Below are 22,455 nucleotides of genomic sequence, written 5' to 3'. Positions count from 1 at the left end.
CTTGCAGAGCTGGCAGAAGGAGCCAGGGAGATGCATAGTTTCACTATGTTTCATGAGCATGTTGTAGAACTCTTCTCAGCCGCTTGGATCCCCACAAGTCCATGGGACCAGATGGGATCCATCCTAGGGTGCTGAGAGAGCTGGCAGATGAGCTGGCCAAGATGCTCTCCATCATTTTTCAGCAGTCCTGGCTCACTGGAGAGGTCCCAGAAGACTGGAAGCTGGCCAACATGGTGCCCATCCACAAGAAGGGCCGGTTGGATGAGCCAGGGAATTATAGGCCTGTCAGCCTGACCTCAGTGCCAGGAAAGATTATGGAGCAGGGCATCTTGAGTGCAATCACACAGCACTTCCAGGATGGCCAAGGGATCGGGTCCAGCCAGCATGGATTTAGGAAGGGCAGGTCCTGCCTGACCAACCTGATCTCCTATGATCACGTGACCCGCCTGGTGGATGAGGGGCAGGCTGTGGATGTAATCTACCTGGACTTCACCAAGGCCTTTGACACTGTCTCCCACAGCAAACTCCTGCCCAAGCTGTCAGCCCATGGCTTGGATGGGAGCACACTGGGATGGGTTAGGAACTGGCTGGAGGGCCGAGCCCAGAGAGTGGTGGTGAATGGTGCCACATCCAGCTGGCAGCCAGTCACTAGTGGTGTGGCCCAAGGATCAGTGCTGGGCCCCATGCTCTTTAACATCTTTATTGATGATCTGGACGAGGACATTGAGTCCATCATCAGTAAATTTACTGATGACACCAAGCTGGGGGCAGGAGTTGATCTGCTGGAGGGTAGAGAGGCTCTGCAGAGGGACCTCGACAGGCTGGACAGATGGGCAGAGTCCAAGGGCATGAGATTGAACACATCCAAGTGCCAGGTTCTGCACATTGGCCACAACAACCCCATGCAGAGCTACAGGCTGGGGTCAGAGTGGCTGGAGAACAGCCAGGTGGAGAGGGACCTGGGGGTACCAGTCAATGGTAGGCTGAACATGAGCCTGCAGTGTGCTCAGGCAGCCAAGAGGGCCAATGGCATCCTGGCCTGCATCAGGAACAGTGTGGCCAGCAGGAGCAGGGAGGTCATTCTGCCCCTGTACACTGCACTGGTTAGGGCACACCTCGGGTACTGTGTCCAGTTCTGGGCCCCTCAGTTTAGGAAGGATGCTGACTTGCTGGAACGAGTCCAGAGAAGGGCAACAAAGTTGGTGAGGGGTTTGGAACACAAGTCCTGTGAGGAGAGGCTGAAGGAGCTGGGGTTGCTTAGCCTGGAGAAGAGGAGACTCAGGGGTGACCTTATTACTCTCTACAACTACCTGAAGGGAGGCTGTAGACAGGCAGACGTTGGCCTCTTCTCCCAGGCAGCCAGTACCAGAACAAGAGGACACGGTCTCAGGCTGCACCAGGGGAGGTTTAGGCTGGATGTTAGGAAGAAGTTGTATACAGAGAGAGTGATTGCCCATTGGAATGGGCTGCCTGGGGAGGTGGTGGAGTCACCATCATTGGAGGTGTTCAGGAGGAGACTTGATGGGGTGCTTGGTGCCATGGTTTAGTTGTTTAGGTGGGTTGGATTGGTTGATGGGTTGGACGCAATGATCTTGAAGGTCTCTTCCAACCTGGTCTATTCTATGTATTCTATGTATTCTCAGGAAGTTTGCAGATGACCCCAAGCTGAATGGTGCAGTTAATATGTTAGAGGGATGAGATGTTATCCAGAGGGACCTGGACAAGTGAACCTCATGAGGTTTGACAAGGCCAAGTGAGAGGCTGGGAGAGTTGGGAGTTGTTCAGCCTGCAGAAGAGAAGGCTCTGGGGAGACCTTATAGCAGCCCTCTAGTTCCTGAAGGGGGCCTACAAGAAAGCTGGGGAGGGACTGTTCAGGCGGGCTAGTAGGGACAGGACAAGGGACAATGATTTGAAACTAGAGCAACGTAATTTAGATTGGATATTAGGAAGTTCTTTACTGTGGGGGTCGTGGAACACTGGAGTAGGTTGCCCCAGTTCATGGTGGAGGCCCCATCCTTGGAGATAATCAAGGCCAGGCTTGATGGGGCCCTGAGCAACCTGCTCTAGTTGAAAATGTGCCTGCTTACTGCAGGAGGGTTGGACTAGATAACCTTTCAAAGTTCCCTCCAACCCAATTCATTTTATGATTCTTTGATTTTCCTTATTAAGCTGGCACTACATAGATTTGAGGAACAGCATTAACAACAGCACCAGCTGCACTAGGAATCTCTGCTTGGAGACCTTCTGCCCTGAAGGGAAGTTTAAGACAGTTCAGTGTAAAGACAAACATCATCACTTCAAACACTGAGGGCTGTAAATGGACACTTTCCCTTCCTACACTTGCAAATGAGACTGGTTGGAATAATCAAATTCAGTGGCACAGAACATTGGGGTGTATCTATTCCTGTGGACTTTGTAGCCCTTAATTGCCCTTAGTATTTCAAGCCCACCTAAGCAGGTTAGGCATGGGAAGCGATTAAAATACACCAGGCCGTGTGCTCCTTTCCCGGCACACTATGGTGGGCCACCAGAAGAGCAAGGACTCCTACCTCTATCATCTGAAACCACTGCAGGAGGATTTGGTCTCACTTGCTCAGCAAGGACAGCAAGTACTTGTGAGGTGGGATTCATACAGCCAGTAAGCTTCCTACTAGCCAGCAGGAAACTTGCAAGAGGAGTGCTGTTTGTGCTTAGTTAGACATAGATCTCACTGATGTCATGGCAAGCTCCTTGGCCTTGGATGCCAGCAGGCAATTTTCTAGTTCATCTTCTAAGTTTAGAAATAGGGCCTGAACTTATACATCCTGTTCTCAGAAACATACTCAGAGGGTCATATCAAGTACCCAAGTCCATTTACCAAGGAGTATTAAGGACAGGGGGGCTCCATGACAAGCTGGAAGGCAAAGACGACCACAGTACAACCAAGGTTAGTGACCTTCCCAGAGGGTGAAGGGATGCTGACACTAACCAGACCTGTCAACAACTCAGCAATTGCCAAACAGCTGCAAAGTGACGGCTCAAGTTCATGGCCAGGTTACAAAGCCCAACTAAGCCAGCAGCAGCGTAACACAGCTCAGGCATGGACCAAGGAACTTCAGAACCACCAGGCAAATGAGTTGTAGGTACGGGCCCAACATGACACCACACAATTCAGGGCTGCTGGTACACTCAGGACCATGACACTGTCCCCACACACACTGTAGGTCTGTGTTCTCAATGCTCATTTAAAGCTTTCCCTTTCTCTCAGCCATGCAAGTATGTTACATGAAGCGTAACATAATTGATTTGCAGGCATATTTGCTTACTATACAGTACCTACCACCTTAATGTGACCAGTGGGGCCTACCTACAGAGCTTCCAGTACTGACTCCTGAGAACTTGCACCCAACACCCCACCTCAAACTGTACATTTGAAAGCAAGTGTACAATTGCACAGAAGGTGGCATTTAACTGCAGAACAGCAAGGAGTGAAATTAAAACTTTCTCACAAAAAATTTCACTTACAGCACAGTTGAAGGTAAAGCCTAACAGTAGTTTATGCTTTCAGTTACAAAGCTACTATTTGTTAACTGAGGTGAATTACAAACCCCTGACAGTGCCTCTCCCTCATTGATCTATGGACCAGAGATTGTAATACAAACAGCCAAACAAGCCTGCTGTCTCCTTGACTTTCTTCAGGAAAAATGTCTCTTATCTATTGAATCCAACTTTTCACATCCAACAGGGTCAATCTGCTACTGGTTTACTACTGGAAGACTACATATCTGCAGTTGTAAAACACCTTCAAGACATGCAGTCACTCCTGCAACATGCAGGACTGAAATGCCTGAGGGCCGTTTTCACTGCCCAAGTCCTTCTTGTGAGTCTAGCCAGACTGCTTAGGAAGGATTTGAACACACACTTGGTCCAGCTAATTATCATTGGACTATGCTGTTTCAACACAATCTGCAGAGTCAGTCTGGAATGGCAAGGCAAAAAGCACATCTATTATGTCACTGACCAGAGCAGAGGCAATGCTTCTTTCTCTATGTTTTTATCAATGACTATTTCCTGTATCTACAGAACATGCAACACTGGCTCATTTGCGGGTTTGCAAAGCACAAAAATATTAATGGTAATGAGAACTGGAACTATGTATTAAGGCCTTCAGCCTTCATTTAATATCAATTACTTCCTTTTAGGAAGAAAGGCACAACGTCAGAAAGGACTGATCAAAATCCATGATCTCTGAATAATGTGTATCCATACACATTGCAACATGGTTACGAACCACATCTCCCCTCGCGTTTTGGAGCTCTGATACAGAGCTCCCTGACCCCATCTCAAGGGTACACAGCGAGCAGCGATTCTCAACTGAAAGATACCAGCCCCTTTTCCAACGCACAGCCAACGCCCAGGCGTGCCGACAGTTTCCGCCACGCACGCAGCGCCTTATCCCCAGTCCCGGTCAGCAGGACCACCGCTGAGACAGCTTCTCAACAGCCGCCATACTTCCACACTCAAGATGGCGCCGTCGGACTCGGCGGCGGAGGACGCGGGCAGCACCCGAGCTTTGTGTCACAGCCCAGTACACCAGGACTGAGAAGGGCGAGCAGAGGCGGCACGCCCGCTCCGAGCCACCCCTGGGAGCTGCCAGCCGTGCTACAGTGTAAACAAGTCTCGAACTGCTGCCGCCAACCTGCTCCAGCAACATTATCTACCTGCCCCCCCACCCCGCCCCAACCTCTGACCTGGCCGCTCTGCATTCTGGGTAACAGCCCTTCACACCAACCCCCCGCCCTTCTCTCTTGAGTGGCAACCCATCAGCCAATAAGCGAGCGTCTAGCGCTAGAAGGCGGGAAGCTCGCCTCCAGCGCCGCAATCAGACGCAGGTGGCGCGGCGAAGAGGGCGCCGGTTGGTGGGCGCCGGCGTCGTGCCGCGTTTCCAAGGGGAAGGGACAGCGGCGGGCCCGTGAGGAGGGGAACGGGTGGTGCTGTCTGGTCCGGTTCGGCCCGGCCCCGTCAGGCCCAGCCCGGCCCGGCGTGGCTCGCCTCGGGGACGGCGGCAGCATGAGCTTGGCCTTGAGGTCGGTACGAGCCTGGGTGGTTTCCCTAAGGGGCCCTGGAAGGCGGCGGATGGCTGTGCTGGAGGCCGGCCCTCTGGGGCCCTCAGGGCGTCGGTGCCCTTTCGGGGAGATGTCGGGGAGAAGCGGCGTGAGGCGGGCAGCTGTGGGGCCTGGGCGCTGGCTGTGCCAGTGAAGTTCATCCACCGGCTCTAGCCGCGTATGTCTGATCCCTTCGGAGAGGGGGCCGTGGGCGGATCGGGGCCGGCAGCCGTCTGTTCACCGAGGGAGGGAAGCGCCCGTCGCGTCTGGCTTTGAGAGGGTCACTTCTGGGTTGTCAAAAGTAATACACCTGGAAAAAAAACTTCTAATGAGTGCTGATAGCCTGTGGAGCTCAGCGTTGTTTGTAGTTCTAATTCAGTAACTGCTGTGTAAAGAGACTTGGCTTGTGAATTCTGTACATGACAAATCCTTGTCTTCACACATAATTAATAAATGTATGTCGCATATGTGTTCCTTAGTTTTCCCGTCTGAGAAGTCTCACGCTTCGTATGGTAAAGGTGGTTGTAGCGTTATCCCTGAAGTACTTATGTTTAAGTAATGCTGCCTCTTTAAAAAAAAAAATAAATTAAAAAAAAAATTGCCACGGACAAAATAAACACTTGAGTAGCCAGATCCTTCTAGAAGAGGTGGTCACTAATCTGCTTTCAGACTCCTAAGTGGATTTTGTTATCACAGCTTACAAAATACGGGCTTGCTGGCTCTGAGCTACTACTCTGCCAAACCTAATTACATAGCTAGCTCAGAGTTATTTTAGTCCTTTCAAAAGCTATAGTAATCCAAAGCCTTAATGAAACCATGCTGTCCCAACTGGTCTGCTAAGGACTTCTCACTCTTGGATGATATTGGGGTCTGAGGCAGGTCCAGCTTGCACAGATTGCACTCGTCTGTATTTGAAGTCTGCTGGTGTAGCGTTGGTGGTTGCTGAAAGCTAAAGTCCAGCTGTGTGTTAATCTTTGGTTTTGATTGAAATTAGCAAATCCTTAACAAAGGAAAAGAAAAAGCAGTTTATTACAGGAGATTTAGAAAACAAATGTCCTTGAAAAACAATTTTCTCTTCACTAATTTTTATGCATTTTACAGTAGGTGACACAGCATGTAATTTACCTCTGGTACATGCAAACAAATGAGTTTAATGTGTTTTGCTGAGAGGATAATCTAAATGAAACAACAGTTTAGGTTAGGAAGGACTTCTGGAAGTCACATAGTCCAGCTTTCTGCTCAGAGCAGATCTGACTCAAAACTGAATGAGCTTGCTGAGCACCTTTTCCAGCTGGATTCCAAGAATGTCTAATGATGGAGATTCTTCAGTCTCCCAGAGCAACTGTGGCAGCATGTGAACACACTGTGAAAATATTTCCCCTTAGGTCCATCTGCGGTTTCTCCTCTAGTGTTTTATAGTTGTGTCATTCTTTCTCTGTGCTCATCTGAGTGGGACCTGTTGCTGTTGTCACTCTAGGTAGTGATGGACAGCACTTGGATCCACTTTCCTTAGTCCTTTCCCACCAAGTTTTTTTCTGCTGCTGCACTCACAGTAGTTAATCTCATTGATGTGAGTAGAGCACAGTTGAAGCAAAATTTACCCTTTTCTCTCCAGTTCCATCCTTTTCAGTTTTTTTCTACTGTTGTTCCCAATGTACAAATCATTTTATTTTGTGTGTGTAATCTGAAAATTTAATCTTATTCCTAGATTAGCCAAGGAGAAGACAACTGTCTTTGAGCAAGGTGTGCTGATCTGGAGGGCTTGTCTTTTTTGCATTGGTCAAAACAGAGCAAGACCCTTTTAGAACAGTGTGTGTGTGTATGTGCTGGAAAGGAAAAATCCACAAATGCTACTTATCTAAGAACTGTTACTAGCAACAAAGCAGATTTGTGGCACCTAATGCTCACTTTAGTAGCCAGACAGCTCCGTTGTCTGTCCTAGTTAAGCCTCCTACAGCCTGTCTCAAAATTCTTCTAAGCTATGATTCAGAAATACAAGTGTTTTCTGGAGTTCTATCATTTCAACTGTTGGTCTAGTTTGTAATCCCAAGTACTCCCTTTTTAAGTGGTAGTTTTTCTACCTTCTTTTTGTTGTTGTTGCTATTTATTAAGTAAAACACCTGTTGATTTTATCCTGGTTGGGGGAATAGTGGTATTATTAAGCTTTCACAAAAGAATTGTCTATTTCAAGTGTTATTTAAACTGAGAGGACAATCTGGGAAGAGACTGACTAGAGAAGGTAGTGAACTGTGCAATTATGGTGAGCTTCTTACGGGTGGAAAACGTTGTGTACAATGGTGTCTTCCCAGCAAATGCCTGGAAATCAATTACATGTAATTTTATTTTCATCTTACATAGGAATGAGCTTTCAGTAGACAAAACTAAAAAGAAGAAAAGAAGAGAACTCACTGAAGAACAGAAGCAAGAAATTAAAGATGCCTTTGAGTTGTTTGATACAGACAAAGATAGAGCAATAAATTACCATGAATTAAAGGTAAAAGTTTTGGTTTTTTCCTTTAAACAATTTTATGATATATAATATGTGTCTTGTTTCAAAGTACATTTTTAAGATGTTTAGTTTTAATCACTTAGAAGGTTTTAAGATCTTTTATATATGTGCTTTGTGTTAAAGGCCTCTTGGTGGGCTGAAAGAGTGAGGGTATTTGGGTGGGTTAGGGGGAAGCGAATTAGTGTAGGGATGAGCTTTTTGTCCCACACTATGTACTTGGCACAGTAATACGACTGCTGTAGCATTACGCATAACACTGTTCTGGTTGTTCCCCAGGGTTTATCTTGGACAGTGGAAAAAGCTCTTGAAAAGGTGTTTAGTTCTGTTTCAAGGCACTGTGTAATATAAAACTTGGTGTTGACAAAATCCACAAATTTCAGATGGTTAGGTAGAAGTTGTGAATGAAATACATAAAACCCTGACTGCAAGCCAGAGCTTATCCTCTTGCACTGTTCACTGGAGAGCTGATGGACTGTGGGAATGCGGTATGCTGCTTGCTCTGTGTGGAAGGCTTAGTACCTGCCCTTAGAATAGAATAGAATAAACCAGGTTGGAAGAGACCTTCAAGATCATCGTGTCCAACCCATCAACTAATCCAACCCACCTAATCAACTAAACCATGGCACCAAGCACCCCATCAAGTCTCCTCCTGAACACCTCCAATGATGGTGACTCCACCACCTCCCCAGGCAGCCCATTCCAATGGGCAATCACTCTCTCTGTATACAACTTCTTCCTAACATCCAACCTAAACCTCCCCTGGCGCAGCCTGAGACTGTGTCCTCTTGTTCTAGTGCTGGTTGCCTGGGAGAAGAGACCAACCTCGGCCTGTCTACAACCTCCCTTCAGGTAGCTGTAGAGAGCAATAAGGTCACTCCTGAGCCTTCTCTTCTCCAGGCTAAGCAACCCCAGCTCCTTCAGCCTCTCCTCATAGGGCTTGTGCTCCAAACCCCTCACCAACTTTGTTGCCCTTCTCTGGACTTGTTCTAGCAAGTCAACATCCTTCCTAAACTGAGGAGCCCAGAACTGGACACAGTACTCGAGGTGTGGCCTAACCAGTGCAGTGTACAGGGGCAGAATGACCTCCCTGCTCCTGATGGCCACACTGTTCCTGATGCAGGCCAGGATGCCATTGGCCCGCTTGGCTGCCTGGGCACACTGCAGGCTCATGTTCAGTCTACCGTCAACCAGCACCCCCAGGTCCCTCTCCACCTGGCTGTTCTCCAGCCACTCTGACCCCAGCCTGTAGCACTGCATGGGGTTGCTGTGGCCAATGTGCAGAACCCGGCACTTGGATGTGTTCAATCTCATGCCCTTGGACTCTGCCCATCTGTCCAGCCTGTCATGGTCCCTCTGCAGAGCCTCTCTACCCTCCAGCAGATCAACTCCTGCCCCCAGCTTGGTGTCGTCAGCAAATTTACTGATGATGGACTCAATGTCCTCATCCAGATCATCAATAAAGATGTTAAAGAGCGCTGATCCTTGGGGCACACCACTAGTGACTGGCCGCCAGCTGGATGTGGCACCATTCACCACCACTCTGGGCTCAGCCCTCCAGCCAGTTCCTAACCCATCACAGTGTGCTCCCATCCAAGCCATGGGCTGACAGCTTGGCCAGGAGTTTGCTGTGGGAGACAGTGTCAAAGGCCTTGCTGAAGTCCAGGTAGACTACATCCACAGGCCTCCCCACATCCACCAGGCGGGTCACCTGATCATAGAAGGAGATCAAGTTGGTCAGGCAGCCTGATCTCCTTCCAAGGGAGGATTCTCCTGTTCGTATCTATCAACTATCAGAGATTAGGAGGACAGTCTTTCCTAGTGAGTCCTCCCATCTTGAATTCTCTACAAAGTGTCTTTAAATATTTTATGGGTTTTTATTCTAGTTATACTGCATCAAGAACAAAAAGTTGCTTTGGAGAGGCCAGTGTTTCTGTCACTTACTTGGTGTGATTCTTTTGTGAAGGGATCCCAGCATGGTGAGGGTTGGAAGAGACCTCAGGGGATCATTAAGTCCAACCCCTCAGGGGATCATTAAGTCCAACCCCTCTGCTAAAGCTGGGTCGCCCACAGGTGCCCTTGATCCCAATGTCCAGTCAGGTTGGGAACCTCTCCACAGAAGGAGACTCCACAGCCAATCTGTGCAGCCTACTCCAGGGCTCACACCAAAGTTTTTCCATTTGGAAATGTCCTGGGTTCCAGTGTGTGCTCATTGCCCCTTGTCCTGTCTTTGGGCACCATTGCAAGGATTCTGTTCCCATCCTCTTGCTCCCTGCCCTTCAGATACTGATCAGTATTGATAAAATCCCCTTTCAGTGTGCCCGTCAGTCTGAGCAGCTCCAGGTCTCTCAGCCTTTCCTCCTCAGAGATGCTCCAGTCCCCTCAGTGTCTGTGCAGCCTCTGGTGGATTCTGTCCAGCAGTTCCCTGTTTCTGATACCTAATCCTACCTGCTGACTCTGCATTCAGTCTCTACCAGTTAACTCATATGAGGAAAAAAATAGTTTTATTTTTACTTTAGTTGCTGTTACAGAAATGTATTAGGTACAACAGTTCCCTTCTATTTATTTCAGAGTTGAGGTATTATATCTTTGCTAGAAGCCACAGTGAGTGGGGTGGTAGTGAGGACTGTTTTGGGACTATTACTGCACTTTTCCAGTTATGGTATGCTTTGAATTCCTAGTTGTCAGGATAGAGAAAAAAGCTGTTTTTTAGCTGTCATTTAAATTTTGTGGCCCCAAAGATAATACTGTGGAAGAACAGAAATAAGGAAAAGAACTATCTGCCTTTAAAAATCAGCATAGATTTTTTTAAATTGCTGCATCTGGTAGGATTGTGGTTTTCCACTTCTGTATGTTCATCAGTTTGGAGGAAGTCAAAGGTAGTATATGCTGAGAAGTTGCCATCTCAATTGAAATAGGAAACTGATGGAAAAATAAAAAAATGGTTGTTTAGGGCTGTTCACTGCAAAATCTGTGAAGTCACTGGCTTGCAAATCCATAAACACACTGCACATGAATATGAAGAATAATATTTTGAAGAATGATTTGCAGGTTTAGATTTGAAAAAGGATCAGTACTTGAAGTGGTTTTGGAAGTTAGATAAATAAATCTATTGCCCTAAGTAGCATTTGGTGTAGTCTGTTAAAATCCCTGAAAGTGCTTTTCCACTGTAACTTTGTGTTCCATTTGCTGGTAGTAGTTTTAGGAGATACTTATGTCCAAAGCTTTTTTCCCCTTTTATTATTTTTATTTACTATTGTTGCTAAACCACTGATGCACACCTGGTCAAGAAGGCAATTATTGAAAATAAAAAGAAATCTGCTAGATCTCTCTTTTAATAATCTTCACGTGTGGGTGCACTTCCATTTTATTCCAAAAGGTGGCAATGAGAGCCTTGGGTTTTGATGTGAAAAAAGCTGATGTACTGAAAATACTCAAAGATTATGACCGAGAAGCGACGGGCAAGATCACTTTTGAAGATTTCAATGAAGTTGGTAAGTTTTTGATTATGTACCTTTAGAGAAATACAGCATATAGCAGTGACTACAACTTAGAAGCAGTGCTTTGTGTGCTTCTGCTATTAAGGAATAGAAATGAGAGATGTATTTTTTTTTCTTAATAGAGGTCAAGAGTGGAGGAAAATAAATTTTTTTTATTCTGAATACTGCCTTTGATGTGTAGAGGTGTATAAAAGGAACCAAAGTATACAGAGAACTAATCCTTTTCAAACTTACACTATGGAATAAATACTAACTTAATATGTATGTAGTCTTGTGTTGTTCATGGATTTTGTAAGATTCTCCTTCCTGCTGTGAAGAAAGTATTTGGCCCTGAGCTTCAGGGGAAGGAGTGTATACACAAACATACTTTGAAACTGAATACAGTCTTCATATATATATATAAAACACAAAGATAAGAGAAAGTGAAGCAGATGTTAAATATGGTACGTCAAGGATTTTCATCTGATAAAAACTGTGGAATTTCATTAGGCTGTTTCTTTCATCTGAAGGTTGTGTATGGTTGAGTTTGATATACTTAGAGAATGTCTTTGAGTGTCTGCAGAATTTATGAAGATTAGGGTTTAAGTTTCTTTGAAGATTTTTTTTTTTTTTGGCAGTTAGACATGATTTATACTTTTTTGTACAACTCATATGTACCAAAAAACCCACAAAAAAACTGTATGGGATTTCTCCATGTATGACTTTATATATTTATTATTCCAGTCCATGTGTTCAAAGTACTGGATTTCTATAGAATTTCTGGAAAGAGAAACCCAAAGGAAAAAAACACCTCAGTGTAGTATGTGTGTAGTTGCTCTTGGCTACGAAGAACAATCTACTTAATGAGGCAAAACAATTTATTGATTGAAACGTGGCAAATTTTAACATTTAACAGGTTAATATTGGACAAAATTTGTTATTAATTACAAAAACCAATTTCTGTACTTGTTTTCCAGCTTAGGACTTCTCAGGATATCAGGTAGTGATAGGACTTGGGGGAATGGAATGAAGCTGGAGGTGGGGAGATTCAGGCTGGATGTGAGGAGGAAATTCTTCACCCTGAGAGAGGCAAAGCCCTGGAATGGGTTGTCCAGGGAGGTGGTTGAGGCCTCGTCCCTGGAGGTGTTTAAGACCGGGCTGGATGAGGCTCTGGCCAGCCTGATCTAGTGCGGGGTATCCCTGCCCATGGCAGAGCGGTTGGAACTAGGTGGTCCTTGTGGTCCCTTCCAACCCTGACTGATACTATGATAGTATGATTAGAGCAAATCATGCCAGAAAAGACCCCAAAATAAAGCCACAGGGGAATAAATGTGATCAGTTCTGATTTATATTTTTGTTGTTTAAAAAAAGAGAATATTTATGTAAGAGTAATCATAACTAATTGATATAGGAATAGTAACTTATAATAACTATGATTATGTCATTATGCTATAATATTATATAATTAAATATTCTGTGGTTACTTATTAATTCCTGATGTTCACCCCTGTCATTTTTCATTGTTTCATGGTTCCCACCTGGCCAGCTGTACGGGCAGTCAGTGAGACCTATGAACAGCTAGGAAAATTCTTGTAGAAAACACAAGACATACATGAAGGTGATCAGACCTGTCTCAACACTTGAATCAGAGTTCAGTGCTGCTTTGATGCAATGTGATCTTGGCAGAATAGAACAGAACAGAATAGACAAGATTGGAAGAGACCTTTGAGATCGTCATGTCTAACCGATCATCCAACACCACCTAATCAACTAAACCATGCAACCAAGCACTCTTATCAAGTCTCCTAAACACCTCCAGTGATGGTGACTCCACCACCTCCCCAGGCAGCCCATTCCAATGAGCAATCACTGTGTGTAAAATTTCTTCCTAACCTGCAGCCTAAACCTCCCCTGGCACAGCTTGAGACTGTGTCCTCTTGTTCTAGTGCTGTTTGCCTGGGAGAAGAGCCCAACCTCCGCCTGTCTACAACCTCCCTTCAGGTAGTTGTAGAGAGCAATAAGGTCTCCCTTGAGCCTCCTCCAGGCTAAGCAACCCCAGCTCCCTCAGCCTCTCCTCATAGGGTTTGTGTTCCAAACCCCTCACCAACTTTGTTGCCCTTCTCTGGACACGTTCCAGCAAGTCATTTAGAGAAGCTTTACTTGTGAAGAGCTACCCAGTATAGCTTGGCAATTCTTAAGCCATCATTTTTTTCATAATTTAGTGGCATTTATGGCTTTGAATGTAGAAATGCCCCATCTGAAATGTATGAAGATACAATTACGTTTTTATCTTGTTTGTTAGAGTCATATGACCTGTGGTGTTTAGAGACCTAGTGTTTTACTGTTCTCCAGCTAAGTGTTCTTTTTTTCACAAAAGATAGTTTCTTTTCCAAATGATGCAATACTGTCATGCATCCTAGTTGTTTTAAGTTAAAATATTTCATTTTAACATCAATCTGAAGGATTTGTGTAGACATATAAACTTCATTGTTGCAGTGAGCTTATATGAGCTTGAGTCTTAATTTTTCCTTGTCAGGTTTGCTAAGGCAGAGCAGGCATTCCATCTGCAGGCAGCAGCAGATGCTAAGTGTTCCCTTTGCACTAATGGGGTTGATGTGTTTTTAATGGCTTGATGAAAGTCATAAATACCAAGCCCTGTGATACAAGACCAGCAGGTACAGAAATGTGAAGATACATTATGGTTGGTTGGTCTGAAATAATTACCTGGAAAATATTTTATGTGACAAGTTTGTCATTTCTGTTACCAAACCTGACAAATGGTTGTGATAAAAGCAATGATAAAAGACTGATGAATCCTTTCAGAATTAACATCATGCAGTTTGCAGTGATGTCCTTTTTATAACCCCTGGGCTTAGGGTATTGGGACATTTTTTTGTCAGTGTGAATTTTTTATCTAAAAGAGGGAGGTTCTATGTGAGTGGGGTTTTTATTACTTAGAGATCTAGTGTTCTCTCCAAGTCAAAATTCTTTCTTCATCAGAACATATAAAATAAAAAATTTCACGTGTATTCATCTGTCAGAACTGATGTTTATTGTGAAAGGTAAGTGTGAAACAGAGGAGGCACATCTATACTTTTAATTCCTATTGCAAAGTGTGTTGCAAGCACGACTGTGTAAATTGCCCTGCCGCTTTCCACTGCAACAGGTATGTCCTAAAGACAAGCTCTGCTTGGGAAAAGAGAGATGGGGAAGAGAGGTCAGAAAGCAGCCAAACAAATGTGCATGATGAATTGAAATAAAAAAATGAAAGACTGAGTGAAATCAGAAGTGTATGTCCTTCATAATGCCATAAGTCTGCTTGAAGTCATTCTCAATTTACCTTTCAGAATATTCTAACTTAAGTATCCCTCTTACAGTGACAGACTGGATATTGGATAGAGACCCACAGGAAGAAATACTCAAGGCATTCAAGTTATTTGATGATGATGATTCTGGCAAAATAAGTCTGAGAAACCTGCGCCGGGTTGCTAGAGAATTGGGTGAAAATATGTCTGATGAAGAACTACGGGCTATGATTGAAGAATTTGATAAGGATGGAGATGGAGAAAGTATGTGCTAGCAAACAAAACCCCACATAATCTGTTCTTATTTTCCTTTCCTTTATTCTTAAAATGTTCTCTTTCTTTTCCTTCTAAATAACCTTCAGCTTAAACTTAATATAGCTTACAAATAGTGGAAATAGTTGGTTTTGGCAGCTAGCAGTTCTGCAAACACATGTTGGGATCTAAAAATCAAGTTGATTTTTCAAGTTGGTTCACCACTCTTACTCAACCAATGTGTAACAAGCAGATTGTTGAAAGTGTAGTTGAAGGTGGAAGTTAGTGAATGTATACTTGGGAGATTCTGTGTACCTACATTACATTTTTATTTCCTTATAAATCAGTAACAAGACTAAGGTGTCCTTTTGATCACCAGTGTTTCTAAGTGGTGCTGTATCAGGCTGTGATTTCAGTGGTTGTGATAATCAGATATAGAATATTAAGCTCCTGAATTGTGCTGGTTGTAGCCTGCGTCTATGCAGGATCAGTTTGGGTGGGTCTTCAAAGAGGCTGGAAGGCTGTCCATCAGAGAAAGATGTGGGAGCGTTGATCCACAGTGGGCTAAACATGAGCCAGTGTGTGCCTCGGTGCCCAAGAAGACCAACAGCATAGAAGACCAACAGCATCTTGTTTCCTATCAGGAGTAGTGTGACCAGCGTGGGCCAGGGAAGCAATTGTCTTCTATACTTGGCACTAGTACATTTTGAGTATTGTGTTCAGTTTTTGGGGGTCTTGCTACAAGAAGGACATTTTGGTGCTGGATCATGTCCAGAGAAGGACAGCTTAGCTGGTTAGGGTTCTGGAACAGCTGAGGGAGGTGGGATTGTTTAGTGTGGAGAAGAGGAGGTTGAGGAGAGAGATGTTACTGCTCTCTACAGCTACCTGAAAGAGGTTGGAATGAGGTGGATGTTGGTCTCTTCTCCCAAATAACTAACAATAGGACAAGAGGAAATGGCCTCAAGTTGCACCAGGGGAGGTTTAGGTTGGGTATTAGAAGTAATATCTTCACTGAAAGGGTTGTCAAGCCTTGGAACAGGCGGCCCAGGGTAGTGGTGGAGTTCTCATCCCTGGAGGTCTTTTCAAGAGATGTGGTCCTGAGGGGACATTTTTAAGCACGAGACTTGGTAGAGTTAGGTAATAGTTGGACTTGATCTTAAAGGTCTTTTGTAAGCAAAATTATTTCAGTATTCTATGATTTGAAATACTTCTGAACCTCAGAGTGGCAAAGAGCATCCTGTGAAAAATGGTCCTGGGCAATTGACATGGTCCATACGGAGCTGTCTACAGAGGGATTTGTTAGCTTGATAAAAAGTTAAGAAATTAGTTTGCTACTGTGCTTATTAAATCATTGTGAACACTGAAACTTAGGTTTATTTATTGACTTGAAAACATCTTTATGCTTACACCAGAAACCTTATTATCTAAATTTCAGGGACCACTCACATGGTGAGTAAAGAGTCATCTGCCAGCACATTTGGTTCTGTGTTGTTCTCCTGGAGCTACCAATTGGGATGTCAGTATTGTGCATTAAGGATTTATTCTATTTTAATATTTTTTATTCTGTCATGTGGCTATTTGGTCACTGCAAATTGAATGTAGACTGTCTTCTTTCATAATTATTTTGGGTTAGTGCTACATTTTTTAAGTCAAATTGATCAGCTAAGAGTGGGTGGCTCAGTTTCCTCTTAGTCATTCATCCATTCCATCTCTTTGTTAGAGCAGTCAAGTGTGAGATCAGATATGGAAGATTGACAGCATAATGTTTGTATATGGTGATGTTTATCCTTAAGGTTCTGTGTGTTTTCTGTTCTTTAAAGAAAACTGATGCTGTTTCTAGCTTTTTAAAGATTTGTTCTGAAAAAGTAAATAATCCTGTGAATCACTGTTCCATTTAGCTTCAAACATCTGGGTCATGCAGCAAAATCTTGCTGTCATCTAATTCTCCTCCTTTTCCTGCCAAAAAAAGGAGAAAGAACATAATCTGAAACTGCTTGTTGGCAGGATTTTAAACGGATACTTCAAATACAGGAATAATACCACTTGTGGTTTAACACCCTTCTTATTTTCTTGCATTGTTTTGCAATGTCTTGTCATACCTAGTCTGTTTGAACCCTTGTGTCCCCAGTAAAACCACTGAGCTGTACAAAAGTTTCTGCAGAAGAAAGTCTTTTTTGACATATCTCTATCTTGCATTTTCTTATTCCTGCTCATAGGAATGACTTCTGTTTTGGAATGTGACTATTTTCAGAAACCCCTTTCTGTCAGTTCATCCAGTTTTCTAGTCTCAGTGTGGGTGCATCTGAAGGAAACATGATCCAGTCATAGGTCTCAGATTTTGGCACAGAATTGGGGAATAAACCTTCACTGAAATAGTATCTTTAACCCTGCATAGTTCTATTAGCTCTGATGCCTTTTTGGTTTTCTTTTGTGATCCTTTATATTGTAGAAATGAAGGAAATCTGACACTTGGAAAGATTGTGATTGGTCCTGATTTCTTTGTGCTTAATTTGTGAACAGGTCCTAAATCCGAGGGTGGTTGACTTGGTTTTAATGATAATTGTAACTGTGCTTTTCTTTGCAGTTTGTTACAAAATTTCTTCTGCTATTATAGCATTTTGTTTCCACTCTGCAGTGTTCTTTAACAAGGATGTTTGAAACCAGGGAGTATTTTTAGGGAGGATTTATATATTTGTGCCACTTACAGTGATAAAGCTGTGGAAATGCTCCTAAAAGTCACACAGACAACACAGTGCTTATGCAGTGTGGCTATATGATTGATACTTCAGAGTGCAGGGTCCTAAGATAGAGTGGCTCTTACTTGTTTCTTATTTTTGGATGGATCACAACAGGGCACATTTAGGTTTATTCTTTATTCCTTAACATACTTGAATTTGTTTAATTTTGTTCTAGTTGTAAATGTAGCTCTTATTTTGCAGTGTTTTGTTTAGCAGCTTGGAGAGAGAATTGTCAGGGAGAATTCTTCATACGTGTCTGGTCTTTTCTATGCCACACTGACTTACTCTAATCATTTCCCACTGCAGTAATTAGTTGCAGAGTGAACATGTTGATTGGTTAACTCTTTTACAGTGGCTCTGTTTTAACATATGAGTAAGGTCAATAGCTTAGGTATAAGTGCAGCAAAATAATTAATGACTGCTAATTAATTTATTATGACTTAATTTCTTCAAGTGCATTTCTGTAAAATTTCTATTAATTATAACTGAAGAATGAAAAAAGTTCAGATGGGGAAAAGCTTGTCAAAAGTCTATTTTAATTCTTGCTAATTTATGGAATCAGTAGATGTTCTTAACATTCATTTTGTCTTTGGCAAGTGTTACAGGTTTGAGAGAGGAATAGAATGGTTTGGGGTGGGGGCATATTTCGGATGTGAATGTCTGCATCATGATTTTAAGGACAAAACTGGATTTGATTAGAACTGCAGTATTGTTGCTTGAGAAGCACTTAATATTTTATCTAGTATTTCTATAAATCATAGAATCATAGAATTGTCAGGGTTGGAAGGGACCTCAAGGATCATTTAGTTCCATCCCCCCTGCCACATGCAGGGACACCTCACACTAGATCAGGTTGCTCAGAGTCACATCCAGCCTGGCTTTATCTTTGAAAAATCATGATTGTAAAGTATTACATTACTTTTAGCCTATTTTTACTTTCATACTTAGAAATATGGACATTACATGTGAGCTGGGTTCTGGCTTACATGTTGTCCATAGTTACATTCTGACTTTTCTTTTTACATGAAAAAAAGAATTGAAAAGTCTGTTGTTTTAGAAGCAGAGAATCCTAACCTGTAAAACCTGATTAAAAGTGAACCAAACCCAACAAATACTAAATAAATGGGAAATCTTTAAGTGTAATACAGACGAGCATTGTTTTCTTGTGGTTTGTAGATGTTTGCTCTTTGTCTTATGATTTCTCTCTTTTTTTTCTACAGTCAACCAAGAAGAATTTATTGCAATTATGACTGGAGATATTTAGCATTAGAAGACAAGAAATGAACTCAGCACAAAATGGAGGAATCATTGACAGCTTCCATTGCCATGTTTTGTACTTCCATTCATTTCTGTAGCTGGAATGATGCAGAGAATTACTTTCCTCAGAGGACCAAAATACAGAGAGGTTATATGCACTGCTAGTCAGTACTTTGTATCAGTAAATATTATCACTAGGAAAATTGCTAGATGGTTTTAGAGCAAGTAAGTAAGGCTGCATTTCAGAATGTTTGAGTACTCATTTGTAAAATAGCTTTGTATAAGATTTATAAACTGTATCATACTGTAAGAACCTTTTGAGGTCAGCTTTGTGTTAGCATTAGCTGTGGCCTTAGTTTTGATACATAAGGTTTGACAAACTTCATTTTAATAAAATGTTGTTTACTATTGCTACTTGAAAGTCTTATTTCTTTGTAGTTTAATCTGAACTGGAAGCCTTCAGGGAATTTCTTTTTTTTTATAGGCCTGTACTTCTGCTGTTCTAAGTGAACAGTAACATTAACTAATTAAGGAATCACATCCTTAAAGATGCAGTTTATTAGCTCTGTATTAACAGCAAAGGGCTGGCAACTGTGCATGGTGATAAACTCTCAAAGATGTGTTTAAATCATTCACCTTTCAGCCAGCAGCTCTTCAGTATCCATCTCTCCGATAGCTGATTGTGAAGACAATGACAACTGTCATGAGTAGATGCTCTTTCTGCAGTATCTAGTTAGAAGAAAAGCGTAAGGAATGAACTTTGCAAGGAGCTGAAGAGACAAGGTGTATTTCTAGTTTGCCAGGTGTCATCCAGAAGAGTTCTTGTGAATCAGTTTTCCAGATTCTCTGTATTTTAATTGCATTTTCTTTAAATTTTGCTCTCCTTTAATTTATATATATATATAAAAATAACTCTAACTCTTGGTTAATCCTGTGTTCACCTTCATTGTCAAAAAAGAGCTGCATTTTAACTGTCAGTGACCCTGAGGTTACAAACAGGGTTGCCCTGCACAAATAATCTGTACTTGGAATTTATTGAAGACACCAAAGTTAAATAGATTTTTCCTATTTTTGGAGTAGGTATTGTAACACTGTCATGTGTGAAAGACTCTTTTGCTCTCTGGTAAGCCACCAGTACTGCTCCATTCATAGAGAAAGTTGGAGCAATTCAAAATGACTGGCAGTGCATCTGTATAACTGATCAAGTGTTACAGACAGACACCTTGTGTAGAGCCACAGTGAGGTATGTGACCATCAATCAGGACTGTTTTGCTGGATCATAGAATGGTATAATGGTAGGGGTTGGAAGTGACCTCTGAAGTCCAGCCCCCTGTTAAAGCAGCATCATGTGGGGCAGGCTACACAGGAATGTTCCCAGATGGGTCTGGAATGTCCCTACAGGAGACACCACAACCTCTCTGGGTAGCCTGTTCCAGTGCTCTGTAATGCTTACAGTAAAGGAGTATTTCCTTATTTTGAGGTGGAACTTTCTGTGTTCCAGTTAGTTTGCTGTTCCTTGTTTTATCGCAGAACATCAATGAAAAGAGACTGGCCCCTTCTTCAAAGCCACTCTTCAGATATTTATAAATATTTATAAGATCCCCTCTCAGTTTTCTACAGACTTAACAGCCCCAGGTCTCTCTGCCTTTCCTCATCAAATAGATGTTCCAGTGCCTTCATCCTTCTAGTCTCTGCTGGACACTCTAATATATCTCTGTTCCCCTTGAACTGGGGAGCCCAGATGCGGTCACACTACTCCACATTTCTCATCAGGACAATGTAGAGGGGAGGGAGAATGTCCCTTGACATGCTGGCCATGCTCTTCTTGCAGCAGGATACTGCTGGCCTTCTTGATAATGAAAGTGTATTGCTGTCCCATGAATAACTTACTGTCCACCAGGACTTCAGGGCCCTTCTCCATGGAGCTGCTTTTCAGTGGGTCAGCCCCTAATCTGTTCTGGTGCATGGTGTTCCTTCCCAGGTGCAGGACTCTACACTTGTTGAACCTCATCACTCCCATTCAGGGAGACATCTTTCCAACAGCCATTGCTGGGAAGGGATGTTCTTACTGGTGAGATTTTAATTAGTTATGCAAATATCATGGGGGAAATAAAAAGATAGGGATAAAATTAGCAGGAAATTTGATAGAGTAATTGGTATTTGCCAGGAAATTGAAGTATCTTAATGTTCAATTACTGTCTCAATCTTTAAGTAAGACTTTGAGGTGTATTTTATAAGCAGGTTCTTTCTCAAAAAGTAAACAGCATGGAGTATTTACAGGGTGAAGATGGGAGTTTCTGTGGAAAAAAATTCTGTTATGTTAATATAGACATCATTATATTAATTTCAATATACTAATTGGGAAAGGGGAATTGGGAAGGAATGGAGGGATTCTACTGTGCAAGAGAAAAATCTTGCCTCAGAATAAACACATCAAACTCGCATGCAAGTCAAGTAAAATGCTTTAGAACCCAATAGCAAAACCCAAAACAACACATAAAAAGTGAAAATGATTAAGAAAAATCCCTATAATTTAAAAATCAAAACAAACACCAAAGAATCCCAGCATAAAACAACTAAAAAAACCCAACCCAATTGTGAATCAATATTTTGCAAACTTAGCAGTGTTGTTTGGGAGGTAAATACTGAGGGGAAAAGGTTTAGTGTTTGGGACTGAGCCTATGAGCTTCTCTTAATAAGTATTTTGTAGGAAAAATACGAGAATTGCCCACTTCAGTATTTTCTGGCTTTGCTTTTTACTTCTTATGTCAACTATGGCTGGGGCATATTTATTTTCTGCAGGCAGTGAAATTGATAGCTTAAAAGGTCCCTTAGTACTCATCAAAAGAAGTTTTTCTGCAAGAATCATACTTTGTACTGAATGTGCCAGTTTTCCAATACTCTACTGGGTCTTTTAGAGGAATCTGAGAGTTATGGAATAGTTTGGGGTGGAAAGGACCTTTAAATGTCATTTAGTCCAACCCTCTGCAATCAGCAGGGAGATCTGCAATTACAGCAAGTTGCTCAGAGCCACAGCCAACCTGACCTGGAATGGTGCCAGGGATGGGACTTCTATCTCCTCTCTGGCTGGGGGCAGCCTGGTTCAGTGTCTCATCACCCTCAGTGTAAAAACTTTATTACTTGCATCTAGTCTAAATCTCCCCTCTTGTAGTTTGAAGCCATTATACCTTGTCTTGTTGCAACAGGCCCTGCTAAAAGTATTGTTATCATAATTCTCTTCCTCCATAGATCATGGAATCAGAATGGTTTAGTTTGGAAGGGGCCTCCAACGGTCATCTAGTCCAAACCCCCCTGCAGTCATCAGGTACATCCTTAGCTAGATCTGGTTGTTCACAGCCTTATTGAGCCTGACTTTGAATATCTGAAAGGATGGAGCCTCAACCACCTCCCTGGGTAACCTCTTCCAGTGTTCTACCACCCTTGTGGTAAAGAATTTGTTCCTAACATCCAATCCAAGTCTGCTCTTCTCTATTTTCAAACCATTGCCCCTTTGTAAACAGTCCCTTTGCAGCCTTCTGTGAGAGACTAGGTCTTGTCTCTTGAAGTGACTGTGTAACAGAGATAAAATCACCTTTGCTGCTTGCCCAGACAATAGCTAATGTGTATTGGGCAGTCACAACTGGATAACGACTCTCTGGAAGGTGCATAGACAAGATCACCTCCACCCATCAGCTAGCCCAGAAAGGGAGGATGGTGCAAAGGATAAAGATTGCTCACCAGACTGTAGCTGCCCTGGAAATAATGGGCAGAAGCCGCTGCTATCGATAACTCTCTGGAATATGCATATTCACCAGATGGACACATACCTAAAAA

General features: G+C 42.9%; 1 protein-coding gene across 1 annotated transcript; it reads left to right on the top strand.

Annotated features, from left to right (window-relative positions):
• The first annotated feature begins 4,972 nt into the window (after positions 1-4,972).
• Positions 4,973-19,035, top strand: CETN3 (centrin 3). Its single transcript, XM_054178699.1, has 5 exons — positions 4,973-5,066; positions 7,443-7,578; positions 10,970-11,084; positions 14,447-14,638; positions 18,585-19,035. Exons 1-5 carry the CDS (start codon positions 5,050-5,052, stop codon positions 18,626-18,628), a joined length of 504 nt encoding a protein of 167 aa, XP_054034674.1. The 5' UTR covers positions 4,973-5,049; the 3' UTR covers positions 18,629-19,035.
• Positions 19,036-22,455: the final 3,420 nt, after the last annotated feature.

The sequence above is a fragment of the Dryobates pubescens genome, chromosome Z (assembly GCF_014839835.1).
Source record: "Dryobates pubescens isolate bDryPub1 chromosome Z, bDryPub1.pri, whole genome shotgun sequence".
Taxonomy (NCBI): domain Eukaryota; kingdom Metazoa; phylum Chordata; class Aves; order Piciformes; family Picidae; genus Dryobates; species Dryobates pubescens.
The sequence above is the reverse complement of the archived record's forward strand: the minus strand, read 5'-3'. Positions and strand labels throughout refer to the sequence as shown.

Coding starts and splice junctions, on each gene's coding strand:
- CETN3 (XM_054178699.1), top strand. Junction 11,085..14,446: donor TGAAGATTTCAATGAAGTTG/GTAAGTTTTTGA, acceptor TCCCTCTTACAG/TGACAGACTGGATATTGGAT. Junction 14,639..18,584: donor TAAGGATGGAGATGGAGAAA/GTATGTGCTAGC, acceptor TTTTTTCTACAG/TCAACCAAGAAGAATTTATT.